This window comes from Micropterus salmoides, unplaced genomic scaffold, assembly GCF_014851395.1.
Source record: "Micropterus salmoides isolate LMB-PRFRI ecotype aquatic unplaced genomic scaffold, ASM1485139v1 Ms_hic_scaffold_3, whole genome shotgun sequence".
Taxonomy (NCBI): Eukaryota; Metazoa; Chordata; class Actinopteri; order Centrarchiformes; family Centrarchidae; genus Micropterus; species Micropterus salmoides.
The window spans coordinates 13,515,206-13,537,955 of record NW_024042261.1 but is presented as its reverse complement, the minus strand read 5'-3'; the positions used below and the strand labels follow the sequence as shown (position 1 = coordinate 13,537,955).

The 22,750-nt window shown below is 40.9% G+C and overlaps 1 protein-coding gene across 1 annotated transcript; it reads left to right on the top strand.

The window, feature by feature from the left end:
* The first annotated feature begins 4,611 nt into the window (after positions 1-4,611).
* Positions 4,612-21,276, top strand: slc6a4a (solute carrier family 6 member 4a). The gene is made up of 14 exons (XM_038693583.1): positions 4,612-4,857; positions 6,755-7,695; positions 9,088-9,222; positions 9,729-9,951; positions 13,212-13,350; positions 14,555-14,689; positions 14,809-14,912; positions 15,052-15,179; positions 15,439-15,551; positions 16,379-16,510; positions 17,046-17,145; positions 17,479-17,579; positions 17,837-18,004; positions 19,418-21,276. The coding sequence occupies exons 2-14, from the start codon at positions 7,224-7,226 to the stop codon at positions 19,490-19,492; spliced, it is 2,025 nt and encodes a 674-aa protein (XP_038549511.1). The 5' UTR covers positions 4,612-4,857; positions 6,755-7,223; the 3' UTR covers positions 19,493-21,276.
* The last annotated feature ends 1,474 nt before the right edge of the window (positions 21,277-22,750 follow it).

The following is a 22,750-nucleotide window of genomic DNA, read 5'->3' as shown; positions in this document are numbered from 1 at the left end:
CTTTTGTGCTATGTTTATATGCAAAGATTTTCATTTGGCCGCTGAGTTTTATCCAAAACAAAGTGTTTGGGTCACAGTCGAATTTATAGAATATTTATAGGCACATTTTCAGCAGTGCGTTGAGTGTCACACCACACCAATAAACTTAAAAAGTATTTACATTGAGTACTGTAGATCATGATTCAGAAATTTAGTTTAGGCATTTTCAACCAGAGAAATCAAACAGAACTGTATGTTTTATAGTTAAAGTTATAGTTAGTTATAGTTAAACAAAAGTGCCATTCAGCCACAAGGTGATGAATCTGACTTTACGTTAAATTGGTTTGAAGATGATGAAACATATTACAAATTCTTGGAGGTTTAATCATCAGTCAGTTAAAAACACCAATAAACAGAATTTGACTTATCACCCAATAGATTATATGTTTATTATAGCCAGCAGTGAGCAGGAAAGGTTTAACAAAAAGGATGTACTTGAGTTCTTAAAAGACAGTTTACAGTAATAAGATCATTTTCCTATTCAAATGTGTGAACAGTTTAAACATTACTGCATTTCTGTTACTAACACACATCCTTTATTTCAGAGCATTTGACTGTGACAAAGGTGTCACTGAAGACACAAACAGAAAGCTGTCATTAATCAGCTAAATGTCTCAGAGGGCAGACAAGTCTTCATTGTGCTTGTTGGTGATGTATGTCTGCTCACTGCGTCTTCTCTTGGCTCCCAGATTACTGCTTGTAACTTTATTGGATGTTTTGAATTGCAATCTCATATGTAAGATCAAGAGAAAGGAGGTTAAGGTACAGACTAGGATGAGGAAAATGTTCTATACTGTAAGTGCATACTATTATTGAAAAATGACAATATAAAGCTGAGACAAATCAAAGCAGGGGTTTGTGAGTCTGAAACAGTGACATTCCTGTTTATACGATAATAGCAATAACAGGAGTACAACAAAACTAATGACGGTAAACCACAGAAACTTGTACATTACACAGCAAATTTTAAACAAATGAAAGGGGAATGTACGGTAGAAAGTCCTTTACCTGCATGGCCACACGTGTTTGAGCCATAGACTGTGTGGACGTCACACATGGGTTTGTGGACTGCACTTTTGAAGCTTTGGCTGCCATCTTGGTTTTCCAGAAGTGACCATATTTGGACGAGAGGGTGGTGCTAGCTAGCTCGGATGCATCCGGAACGTTAATTCACATTAACTGTGATGCTAAGTCCACAGCAACTACCCCCGCCACGTGTGAGGTTGATTGGATGAGCAGTTCTTGACATAATCAAAATACAAACACACACACACACACACACACAGATTCTTGCATTTATTAGAGAGATGAACTGAAAACACACTGTGAAAGGGATAAAGTTATGAGGCAAAAACATAGACTGCACCCAAAAACAAGTTCACAGCTAGTAAAATGTACACAGTGCAGTGGATACGATTCGCCTCTATCCTGTTGGACAGTGCACTGTGTTAGTGACTTGTCAATCAGAAGGTAGCCACGTTCTAAAGCATGCCCTGCTTTATTGTCTATTTTTCTTTAAATGGGACCATGATTTATGAAATGAACATCATGCTGTACTATTGAAGATTTGAAACTAGCGATTAAGGCCTTAAACTCATTGGGGAAGTGTTTACTGATGTAATACATCAATACATTTTGTCACTGACTCCAGTGCAATCAGACTTATTTTCTGCAAGGGTTAGGGTTATGACAGGGCCAACAGACAGATTTTACACAGTCGTGATAGAAGTGAAAGGGCCATAATTTAATAATGCTGACGTTAACATTTACCACATTTACCTCCTGTCTTGACCACTGAGCAGAAAATGGAAGTAAATTTGTCCTTCAGGGCAGGTTACTGTGCATGTCTCGACTATTTGCCACTTAAAATGTGTTTGCATGTCTACTTATTAGGCCGCCCCTCACTCTGGTACATGTAAAAGGGTTTTTTTTCTCTCCTGGGAGTAGTTTCCTCTTAAAGTACCGACCAGTTTAGTGTTGTTTGTGCAGATGTGGCGACAGTGTAGAGGCTTTCAGACCTAGCAACCTAATGGCACTAAACAGTTTCTCCCCCTCCCATGTCTATCTGCACTGTTTATTTTTCAATTAGCCAGGGCTCAAGTTGGCATGGTGTCAGGTGGGCATGGGCAGCTATAGCACACACTTGTGAAGTACAATAGAAAATCTACAGCGCAAAACAAGGATTTCATAAATTAGCACTCATGAATTATTATGCCAGGTTGGTCTCTCTCTCTCTCTCTCTCTCTCTCTCTCTCTCTCTCTCTGCGCTCCTACTGTATGTGTTTATGTCAATGAAAGAAAGAGTTGCATTGCTCTTTGTGTGTGAGTGAATGGGACAAAATGTTTGCGTCCTTTTGGGTGTATCAGTAAGTTTAGAGTGATCCCACTAAATGTGTGAGTAAGGAATTGTGTGTGTGTGTTTCACAGCACATGTTCATATATGTGTGTGCGTTCTCCTAAACTATTGAGGTTTGAGTGGAAGCAAATTACTGCTGAAAAATTCAACTGAAACAATTTCCTCCACAGTTATCCATGCATAACAATAGTTAATGTTCTTGTTATTTTTTCCAAATATTTGGACAAATTGTATATTGGAGTTTCTTAAAACTTTCATGCCATTGAATTGAATTGAGTTGAATTGATACAACAGATAGACAAACAGACACATAGACAGTAGATCCAGACCATTAAATTGGCCCTGACAGTATATAGGCCAACATTACCGAATCGCAGATCTGTAGCAAAGTAAATGTTGGCCAATTAGAAACTGGTAATAGTGAAAAGTAGTAAGAGATTGCAGTAAGTAATTTGGAAACAGTGTCTTCATTACATAGTTTGTCCACCAAACGGCACTTACAACTTCAAATTCTCTAATAAAATGTTCACCCTCAAAAAATGGACTATTGGTTGGGCTCAGACAGACTGACAGCGGTCCGAGTTAAATTCTCTGTCAGGTGTTTCACATAGTGAATAAACTTGAACAGATAAGGAAAGTTGGCTAATAGAGGAAGTCTACGACTGTCACGAGCCCAAAACTATTCAGGAAACCCCCCGCCCCAAGAATTGCCAAATTAGACCCTGATAAGCACATTATTTTTACTCTACCATTCCTGACATCTATACCTCAAACTATATGCTGTTGGTCTGTGATAGCAAACAGCAAGGTTACAGGAGCTGGCATAGAGCCCAAAGCTTTAAGAGTTGTTTCAGAGTAAAAGTTACACTGAGCAGGCGCCCTTCGGGATCTCTTGGGGATTTCAGAAACAAATGATCTGATATATGCCAAGACTTTCAAATTCCATTACGAAATATAGTTTAAGTACCCATTCAACATTTCATAAATAGCAATAAGGATTGCTCTTACTTAAGCGTGTGATTGCAAATAAAGTTTATGCAACATGAGTATGCGTGAGAAAGTGTTGGTGCATGCATGTTTGTGCTTGTGTCTGTCTGGACTCCTGTGTTTGCTTGTGCACATGAAAGATGAACTGCAGTCGAACTACAACACAGACAGAGTTGTGGACCGTTTTTGCAAAGTTTTTGTTTTTTTATTTCTTTAAAACTGAATATTTATTATTTTCTGGTTTCTTCCAAACTGAATTTTGATTTTGACAAACCTGAGCAGTTTGTAGCAGTTTCATCTTAAACAATACATAAAACATTTTAAACTTTTCTTCAGCAGGCAAAAATGCTTAAATTGCAGCAACAACCTGGGGGAGTATAGTTAGAGAGCAAGACTGGTTACATGCAGTCCGACCTGGGAGCTGCCCAGCACTACGACAGCCTTGCACTGAGTACAGTAAGCAAGATGATTCAGGGACTCATACACTTGACCTTGCACTAACACCAGCAGCATATTCAATTTAAACACACAGTAGTAGCTTATAAATTGTATTTGCCAGAAAGTTAGTGTCTCCCTTTTTAACATTATTTGACAGACCTTCCACTTGAATGTCTAAATTTAATGCAGGTGCTTCTGGTGTAGAGCAGGACTCAACAATGATGGGCAACAAGGGTCAAAGCAGCAAACGTCTAATTTCTCCATAGCAGGTATGATGTCATGAGGAAAGAACTGGAAACGGGACCAGAAGATTGACGGATGAGAGCAATGTGAAAGCACAATGAGTTGAGGAGAAAAATGGAAACAGAGGGAATGTGAGAACTCCAGCAGGGCTTAACCAGGCAATGTTTCAATGTTTGTGTGTGTGTGTGTGTATCTGTGTGTGTGTGTGTGTGCAACAAAGACGGTAGGTAGCGAGTAGCACCCTGACACAGAACCCCACATTGCCACACAGCTACCCAAGGGTAGGACTTCCCATCAGTGTGTGTGTGTGTGTGTGTGTGTGTGTGTGTGTGTGTGTGTGCGCTTTGATGAGAACTCTGCCATGTCCATACTGTGTCAGAGCTCATTATTGCTGTTTGTGTTGTTATTGTATGCATCAAACCAAGCTTCAAAGTGTGCATGTCTGTGCTTGCGTAACGCTTCTCCAGTATCTTGTCTGTCTGAGCACACGCATCCATGCATCTCTGCGCGGCTGTGCGTCTCATAACGCGGCATGTGTGTAAGTGTGTGTGGTTGCAAGTCAGCGAGAGAGGGACAACAAGGGAGGGAGAGTGAGAGAGAGAGAATTGAGAGAGGTTTGAGAGCTCAATGGGCAAACACAGTGTCCTGATGTGCTAGTGCACGCTGTTTCTCTGGCAAGTTTGCAATACCGCTGGATTCTTTAAGTTTTGGGCAGAAGTTGCTGCTGCTGCTGCTGTTTGTGTGTCTTTTAGCCGCCACAGGTTCTACTTGTCCTTCTTTTACCATCTCTCAAGGTAATGTATGGGATGTGAGTGTGGGATAAAATACTCTTTAGTTTCCTGTTCATTTTTGTGTATTTACCTCAAAAGTACAACTAGTGGTTTATCTAAAGTTCAAGCAGAGTTCACTAAGATAAGAGATGGCTCAAAGGATTGTCTGCGTTTTTAATTTGAGTTGTTTTAAAATGGCTCATTGGTGTTTTCCTCGCATGTCCACTATCAGTCTATCTTTTCTTAAATCTTGATGTTATCTTACTTTCCCTTCCTTTATGAAAGTCTAAAAGATAAGATTAAAAAAAATCATTTGACTTGTGACTTCACCACAGTATCATTCTGTGTTGAATAACGGATCATGGGGAAAAAAACTGCTTATTCAAACTTAATTTGAATTATGCATGTACTTTTTTTTTCAGACGGTAATTAAGTGTGTCTGCACATGCAGGTCAGATTTTGTATTTCATTGAGCCATTTACTTACCTCAGTGTTTTTTCTCGACCTTCTGTTGTGAGGCACTGTGACAGCTGACACGCTGTGTGCATTATGGATAACCATGAGTTAAAGTGTAAAATTTTTTCAGGCACATGCTTAAGTTGCTACCTTTCAAGTAGAAATTGCAAGATTTCTGTCAGGTTTGAGTGTCTAAAGCATCTCAAGCAGACCAGAGGGTGTGCACTGTACTTTTGTCAGCCTTGAGGATTCAGATGGAAAGTCATTGTTATGATGAAGAACTTATGATTGCTTTCATCAGGAAGTAAAAGTGTGGTTTGTATTGGGGGGGGGGGGGGGGGGGGTATGGAAGGTTAGCCAGTGTTTATTTTCCAGGTAAATGAGAGGATCTTGGTTACGTGGTAGTCAGATGTTAGTGCTGAGTGAATGTCGTGCCGTGTAAAACTGTTAGACACTCGGACTTAATTAAGATAATGGCATTTCATGTAAATTGAGTCTTTGTACATGCTGGCATTCATTACTAATGCGCTAACACTTTAAACAATCTAATCCACTTTTAAATGACTCTCAGTTTGACCCATAACTCATGCGAGAGCATTTTGGATTGGTTGTTGAGTGAATGTATGTGTGCATTTTCTGCTAAATACTAGATTATTAGTTATACTGTAATGTTTGTGAAAATTTCACTCAATGTTGACTTATTTTATAATCCATACACAGGAGCCTTCCTCCTTGTTGAACTTAAAAACAAATTCAAGTGTTTTACAAGGCAGAACAATTTGTACACATGATCTACAGAACTGGCACAAACTACATATTCACAGATGTTCACAGAGAATATCACTTGATGGGCTAATTTGGACAATAATGTAGCTGCACAATTTTCCCATGTTTACATTATATTTACTATAGCACTTGACTGGAATTAAGCATTGAATTAAGGAATAAAAGAGATAAATTTGCTGCATTAATTTTACACTGTTTACAGATACGTAATTTTCTTAGACACCTGAAGTGCAGTTGAAATAATGTCTAAGTCTAATTGTTCTCAAGAGTTAAATAAATTAGTATATAGATGTTCTTTTATTAATCTGATATCTGATTAGTGCATGTCCAACTGCAAAAAGAAAAAGAATAAAAGAAGGCATTTTCTCTTATTTGTCCCCATTATACGGCTCTGAGCAGGGGACCATCAAAACAGGTTGTGCGACAGAGTGATAGCATGAAATGAGAAACATGAAGAAAAGTAAACCGGCATGCCCCAGCACAGTCCCTCACTTTATACCACCGAGGCTGTATTTCATAGTTGTATTTCATCATCATAGTCCAGGTGCTTATGGCATGTAGAAAGACACGAAGGCTCATTTTTATGTATTCTGTAATGTGGGTTCACTCAAAAGTCATTTAGAGCTAAAGAACTCTTTGCTTGTGACTTATCAGTGGATTTTCCCTCTGTGTGTTGCAGTGTGCCCCATCGCTGAGTGCCTCACAGGACGAGCAGTTTGTGGAGAAGATCCAAGAATCGTGTAACTTTTTCTGCTGGCCACATCCTGTTCAAACACACCTCTCTTCGCGCGTACCCTGTTTTGTCTGTGCCAGCGGCCTGCTCGTATTCTTCTTGCTCAACAGACTCTTACACATTTCAGTCTCTCCCCCCCCACACACACACACACACCTCCCCTCATTCTGGCTCCTTTCTCTTCTTTTAGCTCTGCTCTCCTGTTCCCCGTCTCCTTTACCTGTCCACGAAGGACAGTCCTATTTCTTTGCCAAATTTGCCCCGCACCGTCACTGCGCTATTCCCCTGCTCTCCTAACCCCTCTGTTCCCCTAATGGGCACCCAATCAGACAGCAGTGCCACATTCCCTTCATCGTCACTGAGATCCTCTCTCCACCCCTAACTGCCTCGCCAACGCCAACATCAACACGACCCAATGGAGACAAAAGATATGATGATGACGAGCATGTTGACAATGGATAAAGGGGAGAATGAGGGAGAGAGGGACAAAGGGAGACAGGATGTGGGGGGAGGAGAGGAGGGGACACAGCAGGAAAATGGTAGACTGATGCTGGCTGATGGTCTCGCAGAGAGAGGACCCAAGAGCCTGACCTCCGGCTCTGGACAACAGGTGTCCAATGGCTTCACCACGTCTACCCCGCAAAGCCCCAGGGAGGGGCCAGGGACCGCGGCTTGCGCTGGAGGTACAGCCTCTGGGACTGGAGGAGGTGCCGGCTCCTCAGTGCCGCTGGGAGGCCTCAGGACTCTGGTGGTCCAGCAAACCAGCTTGGAGAGGCCCAGAGAAACCTGGAGCAAGAAGATGGACTTCTTGCTCTCTGTGATCGGCTACGCTGTGGACCTGGGAAACGTCTGGCGCTTCCCTTACATCTGCTACCAAAATGGAGGAGGTGAGGAGGCAAAAGATGTTTGAGAGGGGGAGAGGGAGATGAGGAGTGGGGTGAGCTGGAGCTCAGCTCACAGCAGATCCTTTGCTAAAGTAAACAGGACTTCACAGATTAGAAAGACGAAAAGGCTCCTTTTAGGTTTGAATTGTACTACAGCGTATACTGTGTGTGTACATAGTAATAATTCCCAACACATTTAGCAGCTGAAGTGTCAGTTTACTGCCCTGGAACTTTTTCCATCATTAAAGAGAGAGGTACAGTAGATGGAGACTGTCTTTGGTAAATCATTATTTCTGCAAAACAAACAGCTAAATAAAAAAAGTGCAGGCCTATAAGGAAGGCTGCAGTTAACACGCTTGTTTATGAATAGCGCTTGATGTGGCCCATTTCTTGCACAATCTAAAGTACAAAAAGGTAAGTCCGTGTAGTCTGCCTGAGCTCTGTTACCACACAATCCTCCCTCACTTAGCTGCAAATAGGGCCTCCCCGTTCCACTTTTATTGAATTTGCAATAATAAAATCTTTGCAATTTCCTGTGTCCTGTGTGTGTGTCTCACGGAGCGAAGTAGAGATGGGGACTGGGAGACACTTGATAGAGGCAACAGTATTAATTGTGGTTTTTATGAGAACGCCTTCAGTCTCTTTCTCCTTGCTTAATAACCTGTCTCCCAGGCAGCTGCTCAATCAACCCTTATCTTTGCTTTCATGTCACAAAGGCATGACACACACACACACACACATCGCCCCACCCACTCACATACACAAACGCACACATGCACACATGCACATAAAAATAAGTTGATAATCTGTTGATAATCTTTCATTCTTTCTGAAGAAAGAATGAAAGGGAGAAAAAGAAAGAGAGAGATCTGGCTGCCGTCCTGCTGCTTTTCTGTTCCTCTGTGTTTGGTCTTCTAATTCTCCTTTCATCAATTTTATACTTTCCTTACTTAGCAATAATGAAGCTAACATTGCAGTAGTCCTAATTTGTCATTGCAGAATTTGAACAAAATTACCCTCCTTACTGTGTTTTCACATATTCAATGCAGAGCGTTATTAAAGTGGGAAAGCGTGCACTGTTGTTTTTGAATGGACTAGGGTTGTGTAAATGATAAGGTACTTACAATATGTAATGATTTTTACAGAGTGCTTTTTAATGTTCTTGGTTCTTGTCAGGGGTTATTGAGAGGACTACTGAGATTACAGATGGAGTGTCAACAAGTAGCTTCTCTCATGAGTGCCATTTACTTTTTACTGTTCGTCCATAACTCTTTCTTTGTTCCAGTGATTCCCTTCTCACTTCTCCCACTGTTTTCATCCTCCCCACATTTTTTTTCTCCCTCTCTCCTTACTTGTTCCCCATATCCACCCTCCTCCCTTTCTCTCTCTGCCCAGGTGCCTTTTTGCTGCCCTACCTGTTGATGGCAGTGTTCGGAGGTGTCCCTCTCTTCTACATGGAGCTGGCCCTCGGCCAGTTCCACCGCAGTGGCTGCATCTCCATCTGGAAACACATCTGCCCCATCTTCAAAGGTATCAGGAGGTGTGGAGAGAAAACAGGAACAGATGGAGAGATATGTTAATAGCAATAGCTTGGATTAAAAGGTAAGGTGAGAACATGAAAGAACAGCGCTTACTAATGGGGAAATTGGCAGCAAGGTAACAAAAAAAGGCGAAGAAGGACAGTGTCAGAGCCTGAGAGACAGCTCATTTAACCTCCAAGTCCCCCTCGGTACAGTTCCCGTCAAGAGCATCCCTAGCTTCTTGTACATCTAGTGAGATGTACTGACTCTCTGTTATGGAAATTGTCACATTTCCATGCCAAATGCCAGATGCTCAGAAATGTGATAGTATGTAAATTGTTGTTGTTCGGAAATGTCACCCACTCACCCAATAGCAACTTGAATTAGCTTGAAAACTCACCTGATGTCTCTTGAAAAAATGTAGGAGAGATTGTTATGATCAGGATAGTTCAAGTTTAAATTCTTCTGAACCTTTTTTCATTTTTGTGGTAACAGTCATTTTCTCCACTCATCCAGGGATTGGCTTTGCCATTTGCATCATAGCCCTCTACATCGCCTTCTACTACAACACCATCATGGCCTGGGCTTTATACTACCTACTATCATCATTTCAGCCCACCCTGCCCTGGACCACCTGCGGCAACAGCTGGAACACCGGCAACTGTAACCGTTACATGTCCACTGACCATAATGTGTCGTGGTCCAACTCCTCCACCTCCCCTGCCGAGGAGTTCTATACGTAAGTGCATGTAAGTCGGATGTAGAGGCGTAGGGGGAGAGTTTCACAGGAGGGAGACGTCAAGAGAAGGAGGGAGGATGACTTCCAGAGAGCGATTACAGGGTTGGTTCTGGTGTTTAAGAGCCTTGACAGATTTACCACCATGCAGGTGGATTTTGGAGAGAGGAGGAGGGATTCTCCAAAATCCACTTGCCTCACAGGCTGTGAAGACACAGCAGGATGAACTTATTAGGCTGGGTGGCACCAACAAGGATTGATTCTTAAACTTAATTAAATCATGATTTAACTTTTAGATTAAATTTAAATCTCTCTTTAAACCTCAGTTTACTTTTTTCTAAACCTAGATTAAATTTTATTGTGTTGCACTAGAACATTAAACTCTAATTTAAAATGTGTTCCAGCATTGACTTAAAATTGAGGAAGTTTAATTTTCAGAATGGCTTTAAATGACTTTTTTTATGGTCATCGTTAAAGTCTGCGCCTCCTCTTAGCCGTTACTCATTCCAGTTTGCCGCTCTCAGTGACTGGAACAAGTTGCAAAAGATGAAACCACACCCTACTAGTCATTGTGTTTTTTTCCTTATGACAATTCATTTTATTTTTTTAGATAAAATTAGAAAAATAATCAAGTTCCTCGAAGAAAGTGGAGGGACAGAGTCAACACATTTTGAATTTAATTATCGATACTTTTCATGTTTTTCCAAAAAACTTAAAGTTAAGCAACGTATCTTCTTTCTTTCACTCCAGTTGATTTGTTAACACAGTCTGCAAGTTGCTAAACAGCAGTATCTTTCTTTCCTTACTGTACTGCTGTTGGGTTTTTTTATCTCCTATTTTTGGTTATAATGCTCCTTTAATACAACCAACACGTTTTTCTCAAAGGAGGAGAAATTAGAGCTTCTTTGCCTTAGCTAGCTAGCAAACTTTTGTTAATACAGAGCAGCTCAAAGTTACGGTTTTCCCCCCTCTGGATTCCAACAGCACCCGAATTATTTTCTGTTGAATGACTGATTTTAATTTGGATAACTCATTTAACTGACGCTTTTATTCAAAGCAACTTACAATTGCGATATATGTCAGAGATCGCACACCTCTGTTTTGCTCAGGGACACATTGGTGGTTTTTAATTATGTAACAGAGTTCTGCTTAATTGTAAATCTGGATTTACTTTACTATTTTAAACCTGGTTTTTCGAAACTGATTAGAACTAATCTGAAATTAAATTAATCCTTGTTTGTGCAACTCAGCCTAAGACTTTCACAATAAGAGTCAGTGATCTGATCCGAGATGGTTAGAAGCACAGGGGTGATGAAGGAATATCTTACTGTCAGAAGAACAAAATATGACATATCCTCACAGATGATATGTGTGACAGTCAACTAAAGACGCACATAGAAGTCAAAAAAGGAATCCAGTGGATCACCTGTGGAATACTGAATATGAAAGGTAGAATTTAATAAGGAAAAAACATGTTAGCAAGAATGTAGAAGCTTTATTTGATAGACTTTGGCATAGATTTATTGGGATAGAGCTCTATAAATAGCATCCAATTGGAGCTCCTCATTAGGGAGCCATACACAAGGCATTGACAATGGTGGCAGTGGGGTGGTGGAGGGGCTTGACTCAAATGACAGCAAAGATGAAACAGGTAAATACTCTTCAGCTAAGGTGATCGGTAGACACAAATACCAGTGAAAGCATTGGATGATAATTAAGAGGTGGAGCCTCTGTGTGATGAAGAAATAGATGGATAATTGTCTTCCTGCTTGAACTTAAACTCCTTACATTGGATGTATTACAAAGCTGCATAAGTGACATATTAAATACACAGTTTTATAGAAAACCTGAAGAATGTAGACTATCAGCATTAATCTGCAGATGATTGAGGATCAGTTAGGCCACTTAGCCCAAGATACATTACTACATTAAATGATAAAAAGTATTAAATTAAATGTTTTTCTTAAATCGATATTTCAACAAGCTCTCAGTTCACTCTAAATTAGCATGAATATAATATGAACCACCCCTTCAGCTAAAGGAATAACTGGAGGACTAGATAGGAGATAAGGAGGAAATAAATGCAAGCTGATGGTTTTTGGATTATTGGAAGATAAAAAGATAGATTAAAACTGCAGGAGGAAATTTTGATGCAGTTAAAAATCTCTTTTATTCAAAAAGTCCTTAATGATTGAAATTTTAGCTGATTATTTATATTTCATATGAGTGTCTTTGGCATGCTAGTTACAACTCAAGTAACTCAGTCAAGTTGGGTATTTTTTTTTTACTGAGCTGTGTCAGAGCAAGGTCTCTCTCACACTTCACTGCTTTGGGTCTCTACAGTCTACTCAGTCTTATCAGCTGCTCTGTAGACAGCAGAAATTCTACAACTCAGTCTGGCGCCAGAATTTCCTGTTTTCAACACAAATCACGTTGCTGTTTTATCGTTTGAGCTCCATATGCTTGACCTGTGACCAGATGTTAACCTCTCTGTTCTTTTTTTTGCCCAGTAGTGCATTTTTCTTACTTTGGCTTGTGTAAACGTATTGATATTAATTTACTATAAAGTCAGTCAGGGCCCATTTGTATTTTTCTTCTCTAATCTCTTTATTGTTTCCCTAAGGTGAACTTTCATACTGCTCATTTACCCTGTATGTTTCACATATGGTGTATCAGGGAATTAGCACTTTCTCATCCACACCCCTGTATTTCTCTCCTCTTCTTTGTAATATTACAAGGAGTATACGGTCTAAACCTGCTCTATGTGAAGAGTGCAATGAGATAACTTCTGTTATGACGTGACACATTATAAATTAAACTACTACTACTAATTAAACTGAATACAGTTGAATATTACCTTTTCTTACCTTGTGATGTTTTTCTTATTTCTTGCTTGTTGCTTTTCTATATCACATATGCTTCCTTCCATACACCATCCCTTTCCTCTGCTTTCCAACATCCCTTCCTATCCACCCTATCTTTGTATTCTCACTTTCTCTTGTCTACTCTATCATTTATTTCTCCACATTCTTCTCCTTCCTTTAACAATGCCTTTCCTCTACTCTTGTTCCTTCCCCAACTCTTATCCACTTTTCCTTGATTCCCACGACTCCCCCAATATCCTGTCCTCTCGTCTTACGTCATCTTATTATGCAATTTCACTCTTTTTCCATTACTGTCTGTTCCTTGTCTCCCCTCTTTCGTCCACTTTGACTTCACCTCTTATGCTCAACATCCCCTCCTGCCTCATTTCCTCTCTCCAGTCGCCAGGTGTTGCAGGTCCACCTCTCCCCAGGTCTGCACCAGCTGGGCTCTGTCAGCTGGCAGCTGGCCCTCTGCCTGCTCTTCATCTTTACCATCGTCTACTTCAGCATCTGGAAAGGAGTCAAGACGTCTGGAAAGGTAACTGAAGGGGCGCCTGCATGGCTGATGGGGGTGTCAGTTAGAGTGGATGGATTGGTGAATTGATGGAGCCAGAGAAGCAGAGAAAAGGACGGTTGTTCATGACTCATTCATCATAATGGGTGGAAAAGTTGATTAGAAAGACACTCTTAAAGTTAAACGCTTTGTGCTTCAAACCTTGACAACCAAACCCTCAAATACCCACAGGCCGCTTGTGGCTCCAGCAGGAGCTGCGTGAAATCTGAGGAAGTGCCTCAAGTGATGTCATTTGAGTCAGCGTCAGTTGAGTCTGAAGACTACAAGTTTGAGATTTAAAAAAACCCCTGAGGTGTGTAGTTAGAAAGATGTGACCTCTTTAGTCCTCTCCTTATCTCTGCTTGAGGCAAGTGGCTCCAGGATACATTAGACAAAAATCAATTAAATAAATAGTAGTAAGAATAATGATAGCAGTAGTAATTATAATAATAGGACTTAGAATAATAATTGTAGCAGTGGAAGTTGAGCAGGAACATGGGATTGGATAGCAGGCAGCCCGCAACCACAGATCCGGACTCCGCAGCTCCGCAGCCAGAAAAACTTGCAGAAAGTGACAGAAGGAGAGAGGAGAGGGACGAGAAAGCACAAAACAAGAGAAGAAGGAAGCAGTCTAGTAACATGCATTAATGGGATAATGGGATAGGGAGAGGAGGAGAGAGAAGCTCAGTACATCATGGGAAGTCTTCCGGCAGTCTAGGCCTAGAGCAGCATAACCAAGGGAAGGTTCAGGACTCACCTGAACCAGTCCTGAACTACATGCTTAATCGATGAGAAAAGTCTAAAGCCTACTCTTAAATGTTGAGATGGTGTCTTCCGACCTGGGACGATGTAATTATGATCTCTCAACCCAACTGGTTGAGACAGATGGCCGCCCACCCTGAGTCTAGGTTCTGCTTGAGGTTTCTGCCTGTTAAAAGGGAGTTTGTCCTTGCCACTGCCGCCAAGTGCTTGCTCATGGTGGGAATTGTTTGGTCTCTGGTTCTGGTGTGATTTCGGCACTATATAAATGAAATTGAATTGAATTGAATGTCTCTAAGAAGTGACTGTCTGTAACCAGTGTAACCATTCGTTTCAAAAAGCGATTATTGAGGATGACTGGATATCAGCTGCTATGACTTACTAAACATAAGAGTTTATCAAGTTTTGTTTTTCCTCTTTTCTGCATTAGGTAGTTTGGGTGACTGCTACCTTTCCCTACCTGGTCCTCCTGGTGTTGCTCATCCGTGGGGCCACTTTGCCAGGGGCCTGGAGGGGCGTGGTCTTCTATCTCAAACCTGATTGGGAGAAATTGCTTAGCACTACAGTAAGTCTGTGGGTGCAAACTATCAAGGCTTTCCCTGATCACTCTGGTTGTTGCAATCGTCTTTACACAAAATTCTTTCTTAATATATTGTACATATTCATACATTTTCACTATCTAAGGTGTGGATTGATGCAGCAGCTCAGATCTTCTTCTCGCTGGGTCCGGGCTTTGGCGTGCTCCTTGCTTTTGCCAGCTACAACCCTTTTCACAACAACTGCTACAAGTGAGTTTTTTCTTTCATTATATATTTCATACCACAATGAAACCTACCTGCTTAGGGGCTTTACCAACTTCCCAAAATTACCGTTCTCCCTAACTCTTTCGTCTTCCTGCCACCTAAACCTCTCCTTTCTCCATCTCAGAGATGCTTTGGTCACCAGCTCTGTGAACTGTCTGACTAGCTTTCTGTCTGGCTTCGTCATTTTTACCGTGCTGGGCTACATGGCTGAGATGAGGAATCAAGATGTGGATGCTGTGGCCAAGGATGCTGGTATGACAACACAATCCCAAATACGTCATTCATTACTCAGTCTTACATTGTTGGGGGAAAAATGCTAGATTGATTTTACCTGAATTTTACACGGGTCGTGCTTTGGCATCTTGTGAGCACATGGACGTTGATTTCATATCACTTTGAATGAAGTGCCTACTGCACATGTTTGTAGTCCTGGGGTCAAATACAGTTTGAGGTCTGCACAAATGCAGTTGTAATGATGAATATGACATGTGCCTCTCTTTCTCCTCTCCAGGTCCCAGCCTGCTGTTCATCATTTATGCAGAAGCCATAGCAAATATGCCTGCTGCTACTTTCTTTTCCATCATCTTCTTCCTCATGATCATTATGCTGGGTCTGGACAGCACGGTTAGTTGGTTGATTACTCATTTCAGTGCAAAAGTTAGGACACCCTAGTCAGTGTTCTGTCTGCTAAATGTTCTGTCTTTGTATCCTCATGTGTCCCTCTCTCCTTGTTGTAATCAACCTGATTCTATTGTTGCCCAGCTCCCAGCTTCTGTCTGCTCTCCGGAACTTAGAAGCAGAGGTTTCATATTTGTCTTGTTATATAGGCAAATGCCTTGTTCAGTTTGGCGTGTATTTGTCTTACTCGTCGCTCCATAAAGGTGTCGGGTCTTATTTGTGTTATTTGTTCCATTTTGGATAACTGTCAACGAAAACAATGTGACAGGACTTTCATATCACTGTTGTGTGGTGATCTTGTCACCTTAAGCCTGTGTTTATCTGCTCTGAGGCAGCCAGCTGGAGAGACCAGGAAGGCTCTTATCACGTACTGATAATCAGTGTAGAATCGGTGTCGGGGTTGCTATGCTCCTCCATTTTATGACTGAGGATATTATTGCTAAATGTGTTGGCGTACTTGGATTCATGTTGGATCGGCTTAACATTTTGTCTTTTTTTGTCATTGTGATAAACAAGGCATCTTTGGATGTTTTTCATCAGTGTACTGTGGATTGTCAAAAGAATGTCACACGACTGCCGGATTGAGTACATCAAACAGCTTACTAGCAACATCTTGATAACACATTTTGATTCTTAATGCTCTCAGCCAAGGGTATATGTACAGTATAATGTGATCCTAGATAACTTCTGCCTCCTTTTTGTCAGTCTGCACTTCTCTTCTTCTCTGATTATTTCTTTCTCCCACACCTCCATGGTGTCTCTCATCTCTCCAGTTTGCCGGCTTGGAAGGGGTGATCACAGCAATGCTAGATGAGTTTCCTCATGCCCTGGTTAAGAGACGAGAGTGGTTTGTCTTCGGCCTGGTGGTGGTCTGCTACCTCGGGGCTCTCTCCACACTCACATATGTAAGTTAAACAACCACATTACATTCAGGTCACAAAATCATAAAAAACACCATCCTCAATGAATTTAGGTTTGGAAATTACCCTAAAATCACTGGTGAATCAATTATCTAACCCACCTGATGTTCCACAATTAAATAGTTGCATTGTGATAAAAAGAAACATTTATTCAAGGCTTAATTTAATTCCCAGAATTTCTCACATCTTCAATTTCTATTCAAATATATTATAGAATAGCTCACATTGCTCTAAAGTTAAATTTACTGCTGTACTTTAGGTAGTGCAGTGCATTGTATTTAAGAATTAGCTGAAATCCGATTAGAGCAATCTCATAGCAGTAATACGTTTATATCCATCCCTCATCACAGTAAGGTAGTGACCAACATGTGTCTCTGCTCGATTAAACACCCACAACAAAGTTCTCTAATCATTATCTTAGACTTTGTAGATATAGCCTCTTGCATATGAATCATTTGTAAATAGCTTTACAGAAAATCCTCCCCTCTCTTTCTCTCGCTCATTTTGTCCCCTGTGTCAGGGAGGGGCGTTTGTGGTGAAGCTGTTTGAGGAGTACGCTACGGGCCCTGCAGTCATCACAGTGGTCCTGCTCGAAGTCATTGCTGTTTCCTGGTTCTACGGTAAGTTTGAGTGACGTTGACTGAGATAGTGACCACCTTGTTGTAAACGACTGCAAACATGTAAAAAAAAAACAAACAAAAAAAAACGATTTTGTCAAACCAAGTCAATTTTATTTAAAGAGCCCAATATTACAAAAAAAAAATTGCCCCAGTGTGGCTTAACAATCTTAGACCTGGGAAAGAAACCCCAGACATTTGGACACAGATTGTGAACCGTGGTACTGACTTATTCTGATACTACGATGTCCTCAGCTCTTACAGACACATGAGAGAAAATGGCTCAAGTAATCCTGATATTTGGGACTTTGTCATGATTACGTGTGTGTGTTCCAGGCACCAACCGTTTCTGCGATGATATCCAGGCCATGCTTGGTTTCTACCCGGGCTGTTTCTGGAGGGTCTGCTGGGTGGCCATCTGCCCCTGCTTTCTGCTGGTAAGGCTCATGTACAGTATTTACACACACACACACACACACACACACACACACACACACACACACACACACACACACACACACACAGGCACACACGCTTGGAAGGGTGCTAACTTGTGTTGGAGCATAAGCACCTGAAGATACTGTCTGGTAGTTTGAACCTCTGTCATATGCTCAATAGCTTTCAGAACAGTTTTGTAAGATTTATCCTGATGTTCGATCCTTGTTAAAGCTGACCTCTGCTTTTCTTTGGCCAGTTCATCATCATCAGTTTCCTGGCCTTCCCTCCAGAGGTCAGGTTGTTCGACTACCACTACCCGCCATGGACCACAGTCCTGGGCTACTGCATCGGTGTGTCCTCATTCATCTGTGTGCCTGCTTACATGGTCTACCACTTGCTTAATGCCAAGGGTACATTCAAACAGGTACAGCATTTTCTTTCCTTTCACTTCAAATTCAATGTCAACTGTATCTCCTATACAGTTTCCCTCGTTCTCCGCACACGCCTCTCTCACTCTTTCCTTCGCCCTCTTACCCACATCCTCTCCTGACCTTTGTTCCCTTGCTGACACTTCTCCAATGGCAGGGCATTGCCTCTGTTCCTCTCCTTTCCATGCGCTGTCAGGGTCCACCCTCTCCAGCGAACATGTGACTGTAGATCAGATCAGATCAAAGGAGCATGGAAGAGGCGCAGGCCAGAGATTAGCAAGAAAAAAAGCCATGACAACTTCCAGGCCCCATAGATCTCATACACACATGCGCAGGGCATTACCTGATGATACACACGCAGACATATTGCCAGATTTTAGGATGAAAGCTAAACTACACCATCAACAGCGCTTTTACATCAGAACACACTGCACTGTTATTTGTAATACCCTCTGGCAGAGTTGACAGAAGGTAGGAGGACATCAAAGAGGCTGGTAGACAGGCCTTCTTTGGCTGTTGCCCAGTATTGACACTGCTGCCAGGCCACACAATGACACTGACACACACACTGTCAACACACAGGAGTTGTGTTTTTGTGTGTGTGCGTGTGTGTGCATGTGAATGTGAGGTGATGTGATATCAGTGTAACTCTGGGGTTGTGTAGCAGCACTGGGGTTGTGTGTTTGTCATCTGTAACTCACTACAGGTGTGGATGCCATTCTTGGCCTTCCCGATACTGCAGCGAACAGTGTTTTGATCAAGTCAGGTGTGTTTGACGTTAGAACTCAAAGGATTAATCTGCAGCCATTTTTGATAATTGCTTAATCGCTGAAGTTACGTTATTAAGCAAAAATGCCCAACATTCACTGGATCTAGCTTCTCACATATAAATATTTGTTTCCTTAGTCCTCTCTGATAAACTCTCTCTCTGTAAACTGAATATCTTTGGTTTTGGTCAGGCAAACATGAATGTCAGCTTAAGCTCTGCAATGGACATTCTTCAAAATTTTGGGACATTTTATAGACCAAAACAACGCATAGATCAACCAAATCAGATAGCAGACGTAAAATTCATTGCTATTTGCAGTCCTATGATATCCCATAATCCATAATAAATGGCATGTTTGGACATTATGTGGTCTCATACTGAAACAAAGCATACTGCACAAATTCAGCACAGGTTAATTACACCTGTCTGCATCCCTCCTTGAATATATGATTTTATTTCATAGATCTTTAAAAGGATCATGACTCCTATCTCTTAACATACCTGACAAAGACTAATTCAATATAAACCTACAGCAATAACGTTAGTGGCACCTGCTTTGTGTATATCAGTTTAATTTACTCACTTTTTCTTTCTGTCCCTCATTTTTCCCCTCTGCCTGTCTTGTTCTCTTTATCCACAGCGCCTGTTAAAGAGTATCACTCCAGAGCCCAGCAGTGAGCAGCACAGAGACTTCATTGTCACCAACGCAGTCTGACCAAACCCTGACCAAAAGAAGGTGCCACTCTAGCTACATAGAGCGCCTTCTTCTGGACAAACTGCAAAACTACAGGACAAGGGGGCTACCTTTCACCGTCTTTGCCTCTTTTCATACATTTCCTACACTTGTTTTTTTGCTGCCTCACACCAACATGTAGAAAACAAGATGGAGTTAGGTGGAGCCAAGCTGCAGTAGCTTTTGTTATGCTTGATTTAGTTTGGTCCCTCATGCTGGGGGGGTCTCTGGTGTTACTTGCAAACCCAGAGCTTAGTTTCCGTATCTTCAGCATCAATGTCTTCGCTCACTCACAAGTGTCACCTAAGTACTTTAGTGACCGACCTTTCTTCAGGTTATACAGCTGTAACAATTATTTTATACAATTATATAACAAAAACTGACAATATGACACAATCTATGTTCATGTAGACAATACATTGGATATACTGCACACATTGATATCAGTGGCAGAAGGCCAGATAGTTACATTTCCATCCTCTTTATGGTTGTATTGTCATATTATGCTGTTAAGTTATGCATTCTTATATGTAGCAAAATTCAGGTATCTTTTTACATCTGTTACTGAAGCCAAATATATGATACCTGTTCTTTTCGTATTTCTAAAGATGTTTCAATATTGTCGTTTAGGTTGTGTAGCCTGTGTTTATTTGGTGGCATCTTGGACGAACGACGGATGTGCAACGAGTTCTCTACAATGTGAAGCACTGTCTGGTAGTGGTGTGTGTGTGTGTGTGTGTGTGTGTGTGTGTGTGTGTGTGTGTGTGTGTAAGAAAGACTGTTATAATGTCTAGTGGAAAAATGGATCACAGACAGAACCAACCAAGTGTATTAATTCTTTAACTGCAATATAAGATGTGTATTTATTTCATGATGTATCATTGCTGTCCTTTTGACCTCCCACACATCAGTATGACAAACCATGACATGACATAGTGCTGATGGCCCTTGTTTAATCACAGCGACACTCTGCACTCTGTTGTTTTGCTGCATAACTGTCAGTAATAGAAACCAAATATGGATCAGAGCTAATAACATCCTCAGTGGCATAGTCTGAAAATCTGCATTTCTGCTCTTTACTTTTGACCAAAAATGTGGGTGTTTGTGTGTGTGTGTGTATGTTTGTGGGAGTGTATGTATCTTGTGTGTATGTAGGAGGAGGAGTTAAAATATGGCGAGTACTGTACATCATGTGTATTTACTAGTCAGTCTGGTATTGGTGTAATCAATCCTGTGAATACCTGTCTACACTCTCTCTATGAACGTGTGAACGTGTGTGTGTTTAGTTCTTGTGTGGGCTTGAGTGTTGTGTGCGTGCATGCATGTGTGTGTGTGTGTGTGTGTGTGTGTGTGTGTGTGTGTGTGTGTGTGTGTGTGTGCACTTTGATTATGTATGTTGGTGCATGTGTGGGTGTTTGTGCAAAAAAGGATTAGAGGTGTTCAGACCTTTTATGTGTGCATGCTGTGATGTGTGTGTGTACTGTACTTCAAGTGTGTGTGTGTGTGTGTGTGTGTGTGTGTGTGTGTGTGTGTGTGTGCGTGCGTATGTGTGTAATGTAATCCTCCATTGTCTTGTTAACTGCCAAAATATCTTATGAAGGAAGTAAACTCCCTCTTGCCTGTCACTCTCTCTCTTGTACCTCTCAAGCTTAAGTAAGATCTATGTATGTCAATAAAAGACTGTATGGAGAAATACACCTGTATAGAATAAAGCTATATAAATATATGGGAAATAACAGATAATAAAGATATATGGAAATACATAACCTCTGTCATCTGTTAGTTGATTCTTTTGTTTTGTCTTGTACAATGTGCCGCACAAAGTGTGTTTTATTTATTTTATCATTTAAAAGGTCAACATACTTATTCAGTCATCTAGAACTTACATAATGAACATGACAAAGTACGTGTCGATGTGTACAATATGTTTAAGGTAAACATTAGATTTGAAATTCAATATGGTGAAATGGTTTGGATCAAGGAAGTTTGATCACAGCTGCACAATGAAACACTTTGTCATATCATCAGTCCTGAGAAAACACAACAGATTAAACAGAAAGGTGGGTTACCAGTTATGGATCCAGTTGCAGGTCTTCACTTATTTATTGAATTACTTATTTTGCGAATAGCATTTTATTTTGCTTTCTTGCAACAACCAAGGTTGATATATACATTAAAAAACATTTTAAAAAAACAACACACTTTGTAAACAATTTCTAATAGTAAGTTCATAGTAAGTAATACATAGTAAGTTAATGTATGTATGTCTACAATATATCTTTAGTTTTGCCATGCTATTTTTCCATACTGTCATTTTATTATGTTGGTCTTTTCTGTACACACGGCTTCTTCACATGGTTTCTTCCAAATCTTCCCCATTAAAGGAGTTGTGTAGGTACGCATACTGTAATGACCAGCCTATCAAACATACTCATACATGTTCTTTTAGGATTCCTCAAATGTATTCTCCAAAGAGCTAAAGCTAGTGAGTGCACAAGCAAGACGTCCCACAGCCACAAAGTCTGTCAGACAAACGCTGTAATGGTGACAAAGCCCACAAACTACAACAAAACCATTTTCGGCATTTCTGCACTGATTATTATTTATAGATTTTATATCTGCAACAGGCCCACAATAGACAGTACGCCTGCCCATTCTTGGTGATCGGTGGCAGCTCTATAAAGGGTCAGTTCAACTGATTTAACCCAATAACCCCCATCTGCCCATGCAAAGACTTTTATTTCTGTCATTCATGCTTTGTTTTTGTCTTAAATCTCCAAACCTCCGAAAATAAAATTGAAGCGACCAACATACAGTAGCTAGATTCACACACAAGTGCTGAGGGCAATTACTGATATCACATTACACTGTGATTTAAAACCTTGCTAACAAGACAGAAACAAGTGAAATCTGTTTGATGATCTCATGGTCTGAATCCCTTTTAAGGAGGTGGTAAAATGTTGAGCTTCAATGCTGCCAGATCAAAACTACTGAAACAGTGACAACAGGATCAGTAGGTTCTTAATCCAGTGGACACTGGAGGCTCCTTGTGAGCTTACTGTGTACAGTGGTGGAAGAACTAATCAAGTACCAATACTACAATGTAAAAATATGGAAAAGTAAGAACGTGAAAATAAGTCTTCCATTCACAATATGACTTAAGTAAAAGTACAAAAGTATCATCAGCAAAATGTACTAGTACTGGTTCTGCAGTAAAATGTCCCATGTGACTGATGTATT